Source organism: Bradysia coprophila, unplaced genomic scaffold (genome assembly GCF_014529535.1).
Source record: "Bradysia coprophila strain Holo2 unplaced genomic scaffold, BU_Bcop_v1 contig_24, whole genome shotgun sequence".
Lineage (NCBI taxonomy): Eukaryota > Metazoa > Arthropoda > Insecta > Diptera > Sciaridae > Bradysia > Bradysia coprophila.
The window spans coordinates 4,745,012-4,758,682 of NW_023503501.1; the positions used below are offsets into that span (position 1 = coordinate 4,745,012).

General features: G+C 34.8%; 1 protein-coding gene and 1 long non-coding RNA gene across 3 annotated transcripts; both read left to right on the top strand.

Annotated features, from left to right (window-relative positions):
• The first annotated feature begins 1,819 nt into the window (after positions 1 to 1,819).
• On the top strand, positions 1,820 to 4,138 carry LOC119077999. Of its 2 annotated transcripts, XR_005087920.1 has the most exons (5): positions 1,820 to 1,923; positions 3,009 to 3,072; positions 3,188 to 3,306; positions 3,368 to 3,453; positions 3,530 to 4,138. It is a non-coding gene; the product is annotated as an uncharacterized LOC119077999 (long non-coding RNA). The 2 variants fall into 2 exon arrangements; XR_005087919.1 differs by lacking the exons at positions 1,820 to 1,923; positions 3,009 to 3,072 and having other exon boundaries at positions 3,134 to 3,306.
• A 3,480-nt stretch (positions 4,139 to 7,618) lies between these two features.
• Positions 7,619 to 12,125, top strand: LOC119078000 (protein LURP-one-related 9-like). The gene is made up of 3 exons (XM_037185380.1): positions 7,619 to 7,772; positions 11,386 to 11,689; positions 11,753 to 12,125. Exons 2-3 carry the CDS (start codon positions 11,412 to 11,414, stop codon positions 12,105 to 12,107), a joined length of 633 nt encoding a protein of 210 aa, XP_037041275.1. The 5' UTR covers positions 7,619 to 7,772; positions 11,386 to 11,411; the 3' UTR covers positions 12,108 to 12,125.
• Positions 12,126 to 13,671: the final 1,546 nt, after the last annotated feature.

Genomic DNA, 13,671 nt, shown 5'->3' on the forward strand with positions numbered 1-13,671 from the left:
ACACATGCAAAACACAAAATATCGGTGGGGGTGACGCTTACAGCTTCCGACTCGCAAAAAGAAAAGCAAAAATTTCACTGACAAAAAAGTTTCGAAAAACTCACCTGTAGCAGGTGACTTTGTCTCCAGGTAATATACATTATCTGCCGCAGCTGTATTTTTTGTGTGGGGCGCTAGATTACCTAGATTGTAGATTACCTGGAGACAAAGTTACCTGCAGCAGGTGAGTTTTTCGAATCTTTTTTGTCAGTGTTGACCTAAACGAAGAGGAAAGGCCTGTTAAGAAAGTTGTTAAAATAGGGGAAAATACGTCCTGAAACAGAGGTAAAACGGAAAAAGCCGAATCATCCGCCACTTTGTGACGCAAAATTTTTTTGATATTTTTTTTGTAGAATTTTTTCTGTGGATAAAAGTGGATAAAAGGACTTGCGTCACACCTACACTGTAAGTGATTTTGGGCGATGTTAGTTTGATGACCACTATTATTGTGCACAGTTGAACGGGTTTAAGTATAATGGTGCAGTTTTTGACCAGTACTCATTGTATGTATTGATGTTTGCCATCTCTGACTTGAATGACAAATTCAATTTATGTTTTGAGACAATGAAATTGTTTTCTGTATTTTAAATGCTCCATAATGTCTGTTCAAGATTCATTTAATGCGTCCAAATGATTTCGTTTGGCTCGCCAATTCTCATTTGGCATAATTTGATTGGGACTTTTTGATCAACGAGGTCGTTTTGAACATTCATCATGATTTACTTCATGCGATATAACATTCTTATCTCCATGCCGTGCAAATTTTAAAAGATTTTCTTTAAACAGTAAATATTTGTGGAAAATGAATAGATTGAACCGCATATAAGTGATGCACGTGCGTTTCCATTCATTTAATTTATTTAAACGCCCTCCAAATTATCTGTCACTGAATGCGCTTACCCACATACACATTATTTTCGAATGACCTTTTTGGCAAGTATTTTGTATCCCTTATTTTCCAGTTTGGATGGTTGATGTAACATTTCAAATTTTTGCCTTGTGAGATCTGGTATCAGTACATGTTATTGGAATAGCAGATCGTGTGAGGAGAGAAAAATAAATTTTTTAAGCTTTTTTTTTGGTATGTTTTGGTAGGTCTTGATTAGATTCTAAAACCCGCTTCACAAAAATCCCGAAGTTCACATGGGCCTTTGGAAGGATCCCCAAAACTCAACGAAGTGAAGTTTTCTTACAAAAATTACAGTCCCACCAGTTGAGGAAAATGTTCGACCATGGGTTCGTTGGAAAGCTGAGGTCATGTAGAGTTGATCCGAGGTATGAGGTTTGGTGTCTACTATGTCAAATATCTACGATGACACACACACACACACACACACCCACACACAAATTAATCATTCTGAAGAATGGGGATTCCCGTCATATCTTCATGAAAGATATTATTACGTTCGATGAATATGTTCATCATCACCTGTCCAATGATGAACATTCTGTACATTAAATAAAAAAAGAAAAATATTAAATCGTCACCCATTTTTCACACATAACAGAACTGTGACTGGCATTTGGTGGTGCTCAATTTATAGCCTCATGGAATGTTCTAAAATTTTCGATATATCCGCGGACCTGATGCATTGATGCTTTAATTTTTTAATTTTAAAAGAATGTTATTTATGATCCCCGTCTATGACATCGAAAAACAAAATCACTTTCCTCTTTCATGTGCGATTTATTATGATTAATGAAAATGGGAAAACCGCAACGATCGGAAAATAACCTGCTATATGAGAGAGAGTACGCAGACACTGTTAAAATTAAATCCATTGCGTTTGAATCGGAAAATTCAAATCATTTCACTTTAGTGGCTATAGTGTGGTTAAAGTAATCGGTTAACTTTTTTACTCATTTTTTATTACGTTCGTTGATGTAAGTTTTCCATTAGAAAATAAAAAAAAAATCAAAATCGTTGGATACGTTGATGGATAATGGATATAAAAGCTCTGGAAATATTATCTAAGACATTGTGGAGTACTTGAACAAAATTACCGTTTTATGGAATAAGTTTATCAAAAATCTATAGTGATTCACATCAGCATCAAGTGAATGCCAACGAATTTGGTTCCGATAAAAATAGATTTGTTTACATTCCAGTTCGCTTCAGGTGTACACATCTATACAAATCGAAAATTGAAGTCAATGTTTTAATGTTCAGCCCGGATAAAAATGCTAATTGTTGCACCAAAAATGTTTTCTTTATTCGACTTTCCTGCAAACAATCGAACACGTCGATTTTATCCAACCAATACGCAAACAAACATATTCATATAGCGACTCCAGTTTCAGCTCGTATCACTAATAGATTTTCGATTTATAAATTTTCCCATACACACTGTTCAAGACGTATTGAACATTCGTACTGGTATGTGAATTCTAATTTTGAGCTCCAAACATTGCAGATGGATATTGAGATTTATTCGGCCGAAATGAGCAGTGTACACCCGCGTCATACATTAATTGATTCATCGAGATTGATTGTGGTGTGGATTTGTACCACATTTTTTAATTGAAATCGTATGTGGAACGATAATAGGAAGATTGCGATTGTAATTGATCAGTAAAAGTCGACCTAAATTTTGCGTCGAACTTTAATCGTAAGTCAAAATCGGAATCTTTCCCCTGAGCCATTAGCAATAACGATTGCTAATCACGAGTAATTAATTACGGCATAGCACTAAGCAGAGCTGTAATTACGGACGTAAATGAAGCGACGAGCTACCAAATTATTTCACCCTATTACTGACACTAGTGTGAAGTAGTAGATTTTCTACCAATGTTTTTGATTCACTTATATCAAAAGACGTAACCGATTCGGTAATTATGTAAAGATTTAACAAATTAGCCCTGATATGCATAAGGTCCTCAGGAGATAAATATTTAAAATAATGCAATTAAATTGTGAGGACTGATTGTACTGAATTTTAAAGCTCGCCAAACAATTTCAATTCTTTCAGGCAACGGAATACGTAACCATGAGAACCCTAAAATCATTTCTGTGGTTTAAACTGGAAACCGGAGGTATTCATTGTCGTATAATGTTGAATTTGCGTACAACATAATTTGTAATTATTTCCATGGGTCTCGTCATCGGCTGGTTCACCTTCACTTCTAACTTATTGTGGATTGTTCTAAGTCTAATTTCTGTACTATTTCTAACAATCTATGACTGCAATGACCTGGCTGGCCTGTTCAATCAAATCGAAAAGGCTTTAAGTCATTCGCGACAGGAGAGGAAAGGATGCGATCGAGGACGTACGTGCCATCTGATGAATTTTCTAAATTTATTGCACAAAAAATATATTTTCTTTTTCAGTTTTCATTGGAATATTGATAGTTATAACGATGTTTTGTTCCGGTTTTTCCATTATTGGTTACAGAGCCATTCAGGGGGTTAAAGCGGTACGTTAATTGATAGTTTTTAATTGTAACAAATATTGAAATAAGTAAACAACAAAATTTCCTACTTAATTTCCAGCGAGACCATGTTCGAGTTAAGCCAATCATGATACTGTACGCAATCAGTACAATTTTATCATTGTTCCCACTCTTCTCGTTATCGTTTCTCGGCATTATGATTGGATTACTTCACACAGCAATGTTAACCTACATATACTTGGTAATATACTCTGTTTACGACTTACTGCAACGAGAATATGAAAGTGCATTCGGAAGGCAAAATCAAGAGGCTAGGAAAGCCTTAAATGAAATATGAATTGAGCTATTGTTCTTCTTGAAATCGTATCCATGTCTGAACTCAGTGTAGTAATTTTGACAATCAAAACGAATCAAATATCCTCCCTCACATCGCCTTATTCGGTTATTCAAAGTCAGTATTTAGTTTTTATGGCGCAGGTGACGAATATATTTACATAATTTTATGTTTAGTATCGACGAAATGTGTCTTTATCGTCATAGACTTTCGTGTAAAAATCGTATTTTCTTTTGCAAAATATTGATTTTCGTTAGATTTAGTGTCTGTTTTAACATTTTCTATTCGCGTAGGTACTAATTTAGCATCACAAATGTTCAAAGTAATGTTGTTGTATGATTGAATAAAGAATGGAGACTGAAGTCTTTCACATGAGAAACGATGGCATATTTCCTTAGTAAGTGAAAGTCTTAATAAATCTAAAAAAAATATTTGGTGGATCTCAGATGAAAGTAGTACATAACGGCAAATGGTTAGGAAGTAAGTCATACCTTTTTTGGCGTACACACATTTAGTGAATTATCAACGAAAATGATTGTGTGTGTGGCAGTGGCCTCCGCTGGTTTAATCTAATAAAAAGCGAGTCCTTCGCAAGAACAAAAATGTACTACAAGATCTACAGATATCTCACAATAGCACATGTCTAACTCTAATGTTGAAGTAGTAGATTCGATAACTACACTGAAGATATGCTTGTCGTCTGTGAGCGGTTATTCTTTTTCCCCTTTAATCCTAAATTATACGTTTGATCTCGAGTTTGATGAAAGCGATATGAAAAACATTTGCAATACGAGGTGAAGGTAAGTATGAAAACACATGCTTATGTACTATGTACTGATAATTAGATGGCCAGTCGTGGGTTCGAAACTCAAAACCGCAACACAAATAATTCGTTTAATCAGGTTGTTGTTCACAATAATGACATCTGATTTAATCGGTTTTTAGGTCCTGAATTTAGTACCGATAACGTATCTTTGTGTTACATGTAACTGTTCGTTGGTAATGTCATTTAGTCATTCAGTTAACGGTGTGTTGTGGCAAAGTCCACTTTAGGGAAGAGAAATCTTCAGGCCCTCGGCTGTTTAATTCGTTACCTTCTCAGAGATTAGAAATTCAACGCGGCCATCCGAATTAATTCGTAAATTAAAGGCATTTCTTTTGGATTTCATTCTAGGTTGATTAAATTTTTGTGTATTTAACACTTTTATTCTATCCATTGCTCTTCTTTTTAGTATATTGTTGATAGTTTTATCTAGATAGCTCTAGATTTGCGAGTAGAACGACGTCGATGCAAATCTCTTTCATCAACATTTCATGTACAGGATCAAGCATGGGATAATTAGTATCGTTGTAAAGCTAAGACCCCAAGCTATCACATGAGCAACACATTGATATGCAATAATCCTACCAGAAAGCTATAGAAGCGGCCAAAGTTGTGTTACAAGTATTGTAATGTTGATTTTTTCAGCATTAGACCCAAGTTTTCCTTGGGAAAATTGGGTCGTGTGCTGAAAAAATCTCATTACAATACGTGTAACACATCATGCTTTGTGCCAACCGAGAATTGAAATAGACAAGAGCACAAAAAATCATAATTTTCATTGTAAACAATCACTCTTCAAATTTGATCGATCACATTGCTTTGCATTTTTCCAAACGAATGCTGTAACAACTCATACAAATTCCATATCAACACTGCTTTGAGTGTTGTAATATCACATCAAACGGGTGCTGAAATAAGTCACTTTACAACACTAAAATGAGTGCTGAAAAGAGTCGTATTTCAATTCTCGGTGGCACAATTTTTTTTTTGCAATTCGAAAGGGTTTTCAAAACTAGTCTGGGATTACCATTTAGAGTTACTTTGTATGGGAGATATCAGTCTTTCAATATGCTGAAATTTTGACTTTCAGCTGCTATTGCTCTATGAAAAAAATGTCGAGAGCAATAATTTTTACACTTAAAATTTGTCCCTCTATCAATTCCAATGTGAGTCTTAAGCCCGCAGTGTTTTACAAGCCCTGGGTGACTCTGATGCTGGTTCTCAGAAACAGCTCAGGGGATTTTGCTAAAACTTGTTTACTTGAATAGCACTTCCCTTCCCCAACTCACCTATGAAAAAACCCGGGAAGCTAACTTACACTTTTATTTAAAGTTCGTTCAGCCACACCGTGAGCTCCTTAGAATTACTATTTAGCATACTGGAGCTGTGCTGCATTAATTTGAATTTTATGTAAAAATTACAATGAAATAAATGAAAAAAAAAAAACGAAATGAAAATGAAACGAAATGATAGTATGTGAAGTGGCATCTTCGTTCTTGGTGTCATAAACTAGGTTCTCGATTTTGTCTCGAACCATTTACGTCACCTCAAACCACTTTACAGTTCTAGCTGTATAATAGTTATTTCTTTATACTTTCTCATGCGTCATTCGGGTCTTAATCTCTGTTTTTTCTAAATTTTGCTGTTTGTCACTAGTGACGAAACCGATTTTCGTGAGTACTTTTTGTCACTGAGTGACAAAATGGATTTTTATTTATAATATTTGTCACTCCTACTACCATTAACCGTAAATAAAAATACAGCCCTGACCGAATTTCGCTTCCGACACCAAAACCCAATGCTTATAGATCATCTTCAAGGCCGGTTGAAATGCCATCCACGATAAGAAATGCCTCCACTTTAAAAAAATATTAACGAAACTTAAGTTAGATTACGTGTAAAAGTACCGTATCTTGAAGATGATCTATCGAGCAAAACCTATGACTATTCGGCTATAGTCATACTCATAGTAGTGATAAGGCACTAATAGTACCGTAAAATATGCAGTTCGACTTTTCAAAAACGAATTGTTTTCCGGTGGCCATCATCTGCTATCGATAACGAATTCAGAAATAATCGACAAGTGGTGACTAATGCAAAACTTATGTAGCAAAACGCATGTTCAAAAGATTTAATAAATCTCAACGGAAATGATAAAAGATTATTTTATTCAAAGAATTTGTGTTGAAAGTTGTAATACAGTCAACCCAATGAATTTTATAATTTATTTGATATTTTGTAATTTTATACAAAGGATACAATAATCTATATTGAAAATACGAATGAAGTAGTAGATCCAATAGTTACCTTCTGACGCTACTGGCTGCGAGGTCTCCGTACTTATTTTCAATTATTTCTCTATCGGGCAATTCCTCAGAGTATTGAAACCCTAAAATAATAATCATAATTTTAACTGTTATAAACTCTATTCAAGGCTTGTAAACACGAGTAACCTTCAAATTCGTCTTACTTCCAAACTGAATGACCGGTTTGGTTTTATTACATTTCAATTTCATTTTAACGTTGAGATGCCTCCAATTGTTTTTTTTTATTTCTTAAGTTTTTACCGGTTTCGGTCTCGCCGATAAAATTGCGCTTTAAAAAAATACCAAAAGTTTTAAATTAGTTAGCCAACGCAGAAACATATTTTATTGGTTTTTTCGAAGATGATATCGATGAAATGGCAAGATATTAAACGATTTCGTCATCGTTCTTTAGAGCTCTACGCATCATATTTAAAATGACAATTATAATTAAAACTCATAAGCAAAGGCATCAAGTTCAGCTTATTGTCGCAATTAAAATTTATCTCAATTAATTAATTTTCATTTTTAGTCGCCTATTAAGAGAATTACTAATTCCGTATCGCTATCATCGAAAAGTGTTGAATAAATCATCTCTTCACATTGTTAAAATCGAATAGAGAAGAGAATTAAACATTAAAGAGAGCAAATCCAACGTGTCCACTCCACGATGACCTTCCATCATAACAAATGTTTTTTTTTTTTGCAGAGGTTTCATTAACTTTGTTATTATATGAATATGGTAGTTGTGCTTGTGTCGAGCTTTGTGCACATACTCTGTTGTGTGTGTTTTTTTTACTATTCAATATCCAGTGTGTTTCGAATTCAATTATTTTTTACTGACTTAAACGGAAACCGCAAAAACTATTTGTAACAACACCGTGTACGTTTAACTAGCCACATATTATATCAATATACGATAAAGATATAATCAATTGTGAAGGTGACATCGTCAGACACAATATATTTAACGTTCAAATCCTCTCATTTTATATCAGACTTTGAGAGGAAAGAAGTGCATACGGTGCGCATGCAACACAATAAATATGTATTACAGTCAGAACGGGGACATTGCTAGAAGAAAATACATTCGTTTCTTAAGCTTATTGTGATATCTTTGTTTAATCGTTTAATCGAATTTTTTTTATCAACTCAGTGACGAAACGTAAAACTTTCGCTGGCCCTTTTCAGAAAAACATTGTATGCACCTCTGTGATAAATGCCTTTTTAGGGACACGATGTGTATTATCACAAGTGACAATGTGGCCTCGAGTGACAATCTTCACATCAAGTGCTTAAAAAAGCATTTATCACTCGGTTGCATAATAGTTATTTATGACATCGAGTGCGAATTACTTTACCAGGCTCTAAGTGTGTATTAAGCCACAGAGGCATCTAAAGTTTGCAAATTTTGCATATTATGATGCTGAGTGGCGTGGGAAATAAGCGACGAGGACGCTGACTAGACTGAAAGTATTTAGTGAATGTCGTGCCAAATCAAGTACTTCAAAGTCTGAGAAACACAAGTAGATCTTGGATAGGGATTTATGAAATTTGTTAGAATAAACGTTCCTAACTGAGTTTTTCTAGGTGCACGTGTAGCGCAAGTAGCTTGTAGCTCAAGTCTTCGTTCAACTTATTTCAGGGACCCAAATGGTTGCATTGTGGTTTGCAATATAAAATGAAATTAAATTTCGGTTTTTATGGATGTCAAATTTATTTTTTGCTTAAAAGAATATCTAAGTGTGGCCCACACATGCTATATAATATCAAGGAGAAATCAATCTACGTTCAACACTTTACACTTTAAAATCTTCTTCAGACATTATTAAATGAAACGATACTAATTATAGCCACATGACTAATTTAACATGTTTTTGCGCTTTTTAGACCAGGCACTGAATTAGGTTTAACTCGACTCGAATGAAACAAAATAGTAGATTACGTCTATGTTTGGAACGTTTCATTTTGGCATGTGTAACAGTTCTCGCGGGAGGCGAAGAATGCAACCACACATGGCAAAATTCAAAGTTTCTAACAATTACGTAAGTTATTTTCCTCACAAGGCCTTCGGGAAATGAGTTTTAACGGTCATGTCAATGAAGTAATAACTCATTTCCGGGAGGAAGTAAGTAAAAATCTTTTGTTTTTGACTCGGAAATTCGTTTAATATGTGAAAGGCTTAAATTTGGACGATAGGCTTGCTGATTTCTTCAGCCGGTCACTATGTAGTAGACAAACCATCTTATCGGTGAAATTCAATCATCTCATTCCAAATTGACTACGATCGAGTATCGTTTTCAAGTCTTCAAATTGAATTTAGTGCAGAAATTTCGTTCTTGATCTCAAAATTGTTGTCGTAATATTTTTATAAACGAAAACTAATATGCCAATAAATTTGTCAAAACATCTGGTGGTCTTTCAGGCGTTAAGTCATTTCTAGCAGATACTAAATCAATTTAACCAAAATAGTTTCAAATTTTTTTCGTTCGCGCATAAAAACTACAGACAAGAAAAACACATACAGTCTGTGTTATGATAAACGATACTTGTGGGAATACAATTCAAAAGTTTATTTGGTGACACCATACACATTCTGGTGTAATATCAAAATCGCAAATCAACTTCATTAAATTCAAAACAAAAATTAATGTAGAGCAACATGTATATGAATGTTGTGCTCCACACACATTCTTCTATCATCTAAAAATAATTACGGAGCGAGAGCTCCATTTATTAAATTATCTTTTAATACCACAATGATAATTTCACAAAACGCGCTCTTCAGAACAATATGTTAGGGATAGGATTTGTATGCTATTTGTATGTAAGATTATTGGCTGTTCTTATACCTTTTCGGTTTGATTAATAATTACACGAAAATCGACATAGATAGGTGAGTAAGCAGATCACTGAGTATTAACTCAGCAGGAGTCAAATTGCTTTCGTGATAAGATCACTTCAACGAACTACCTATTAGAAAAATGGACCAAACGTACCAACGAGTAGCAAAATGTTATTTGTTCTGCAAGGTCTACCAGGAATTCGCTCGCTGGTCATATCTCAATTACTAAATCATTTTTCAGTAGATATATGAAAGCCAGTAAAGCTGGGCTTAAAATAACCGGAAAGTCGATAATTTCCCGAACCTGGACTCCAGTTAATTTTTAATTCAATTTTTCGCAGGGACATCTTTAGGAAAAACCCTTTCCATTACTTTCTTCAATTTTCCCTAATTTTACTAGATTTTTCCGTATTTTCCTTAAATTTCCTTTGAAGGTTTTTGGGAAAATGTAGAACAATATAGGACAATTCTGGAAAATGTAGTAAAAAAGGATTAGGTTTCCCAGAATCAGGCCCTGGTCTTTCGAGTCTTATATGTGAAAACCATAAAAATAATTTGTTCTAACTGGATCTTAAGCTGTAGCCATACTTACGCTATTTTACGCCTCTCAAATTACTTTACCGCAATGTAAAGTGAAATGACTTTTTCATTGCTCGGTCGTAAAACGACGCTCTTTCTTGCTGCGTTTCGTCTTTTAGTCCTTTTGAATTTACTAGTTTTCCTCTAACTTGTAAGAATAACATATTTACTGCAAAACTTTCATAGATAAAGTTACCATCTACCATCTAAATATTGAATGTAAAATCTTGTACTTCATCAAGTTCATCATAAATGTTGCTATAGTTAAGTATAGCTAAGTTTCAGGATAACACTTCGCGAAATTACTATGTGGTCCCATGCTATATAGATTTTCGTATAATTCTGTTACATTTCTAGTACAATTCGCGATAAAATTACCTGTGTCAAAGCTCTATTTACCTATGAACCAACTTCACTGCTATGACATTTCACGAATATTGCCTATAGCGAAGTTATGTCACCACAAAATAGAACTCAAAGAATGAAGTACTGAAAAATATTGTGGTGTTTTTATAGACTAACGGAGGTTTCCTATTGTCGTGTCTCTACAATATTTTGCCTTAATTTGTCTAATGAAGCAAACGAATTTCTATTCAAACTCCGATCCCGGTTCAACTAATTTTTATTTGCTGACAACGATTGCGTCTATTGCTATCGCATTGAAAACTAACTTAATTAATTTAAGTGTATGAGAACAACTGGGGCGACCCGTCACACACTTTTGTCGAGGAGGTATAAAACTAACTCCGAGCTCGTTCATGTTGGTTTCAGTGAACCAATTGTTTCCTTGAATTCTTACTGGATTCGGATTTGAAATTTATTTGAACCGAATGAGTAAATTAGAGGCCTCTCTGTAGAAGTAATTATCCAGCATAAAACTGTACATTCGTACAATGAAACTAAGTCAACTATTCATTCACGTCTAGGTGCACAAAAATTAAAAATACGTCCACTTGAGCATTCGGCGATTCAAATTCAGATAAATTAATTGAAACGTTTTCCGTCTCATTCGCGCATGTTGTTCAAAAAGCATTTTTTGGATTGAATTTTTTTTTCATTCGAAACGTTTCAGAAAGATTATTTAACAACGGTAGTACGATGGGTGCGGATCAATCAACTTTCGATCAGCCGATCTATCCACAATCGCAACCGATTTGCGCCACTGAACCTCGATTTTGTTTGCCACACAATGTTCAGCTACATCTAAAAGAAAAGTTCTTCTCCTTTTCCGGAGATGACTTCAAAATTACGGACGCCAACAACAAGGCAATTATATACTTCCAGTGCGAAGGACGCTCGTTTTCGTTAAGTGAAAAGAAAGTTTTGAGAGACAATGTGGGTGTACCTGTGCTGAACATGAAAGAAAAAATGTTTAGGTAAATGTGCCCTTTACATACGAATTCTAAGTTGATAAAAAAATGTTTTTTTTTTGCTTACAGCATATCAGACAAATTTAACATATTTGCCGGTGAAGGAAGCGAAAGACAGATCTGCAAATTTAGATCACAAATAACGTTTTTGAAAGCTAAACTGTCGACAGTATTTCCCGATGTATTGACCAAAGCCCAACGTCATTTGGTGTTGAAAGGTGACTGGAGGAGTAAGCGATGCCTAATTTATTTGGGCGAACCGAAACAGGGTGGCATTCCGTTGGCACGAATTTACCGGCCACTGACTCAGCGTTCACTGTTCTTGGGCGTGGATGACTACATTATCGAAATTGCAGCCAATGTGGACATTGCCATGTGTGTTATCATGTGCATTGCTTTAGACGAACACAGTCGTGAAAGATAAGTAATATTTGCTGGAAGGTACACTGTAGTGTGCCAAAAAGTTTTTTGTCTCAAAATATTGCAGGAAGTGTGCTGTTTGCTACCAAAGAACGGAATTTTTTGTTGCAAATAAATCTTTTTTTATAAATTTTCAATGTGCCTTTCGATTACAATTCGGTCCTAATGTTCTTCTAATGCAACTTTTTCATGAACATGTCAAAAGAGCGAAATCAGTGCATTACCATAGCAGTCTAGCTCCAAGCAGGAACACTTGAGATGTCAAAGAACCGCAGAACTTAATGACATACTTTCAGCCGAGACATTCTTTTCAAATTTATATTTTTTTACCATGAAGACATGATGACTCAATTTTTTGTAATTGTACAAAAATGAAGGTCATGTCGTCTTCTACATTTTTTACATTTGCATCACGGTAAAAAATGATTGAGATTGATGCAACTCAGCATTATAGTGTAAAAAAATTTGCAAACTTCAGTTGCATAAATCGTTGTTTGAATCTCGGTGCGAAGTACTTTGTTAGGCTCACGATAATAAATACTAATAAAGTACTTTGAAATCGAAGACTGGCTCGGTCGAAAAATATGTCACTAAGCTCTTTATGGGTCTTTGTATTCTATTTTACACATTTGCGTGTGAACGTGCGTTATACTACTCTATTCTATTAGTCTACTTTCATTACAGAAGACTCCAAATTGAATAAATGTTTCGTGCTTGGAAGAAAGTGCTATGGTCCTATACAACAATAGAAAAGGAAACGATTTTGCGGTCATATTCTCATGGCTCGTTGTTGAAAGTGTGTAAAAACATATGTAACCAAAAGAGAACTGCTAAAAAAGCCGCTCGAGAAGAGCTAAACATTTGCGGTTACAAAAATTATTTATTCGATTTTGCTGAAACTATAAAACTATAAATATACTACAAAGTGTTCCGAAGTTAGTATGACTGCACAAAGAAAATCGGAAATGAAATATCTCATTGAACAGACACATTGAGCACACAAATGTCGATGTTGTCTGCTGTTCACAAAAAGAATACCAATGCTATAACACAAATCAAGAATGTAAATTCCAATATTGTTTGGTTAAGCAGGTCTTGTATACTGTAAACATTTTGAAAGAATGGATACTAATTCAAGTCAATCGGTTATTAATGTAAAATGGATTGTTACTCATGTAATTGACGGCGGTCTTTCTCCAGTGTGAGAAATATCGGTTTTTCATTTTCTCTATAAAAACAAACAAGGAAGACTCTCGAGAAGCTGGTTGAGCCAAGTGTGTCGGTTTAGGAAACGTATGGTTAAGAAATGTGATAGAAAAAGATGCAAATGACACCTAAGGAAAGAAACGTTTCGTTACAGGCCAAAAAAAGTGTTTCGGTCTCAGCTTTGGTACTTTCTGTGAAAAGAACAGAAAACTTTACTGAAGGGAATCGCTTCATTATGGCTTCTATCCAGCTTGTGAATTACTTTATAAACCTACGCTCAACCGAATTCTTTGGTACCACCTGTCCTGTCAGGAATTTAGACGAATTCTTCCTGCATTGCAGTGCCACTTGTCTGATTTTCC

What these genes read in the sequence shown, in the direction of transcription:
- LOC119078000 (XM_037185380.1), top strand. Translation starts at nt 11,412, where the DNA reads ATGGGTGCGGATCAATCAACTTTCGATCAGCCGATCTATCCACAATCG. An exon ending in ATGAAAGAAAAAATGTTTAG is followed by an intron (nt 11,690 to 11,752) that starts GTAAATGTGCCC and finishes TTTTGCTTACAG; the next exon opens with CATATCAGACAAATTTAACA.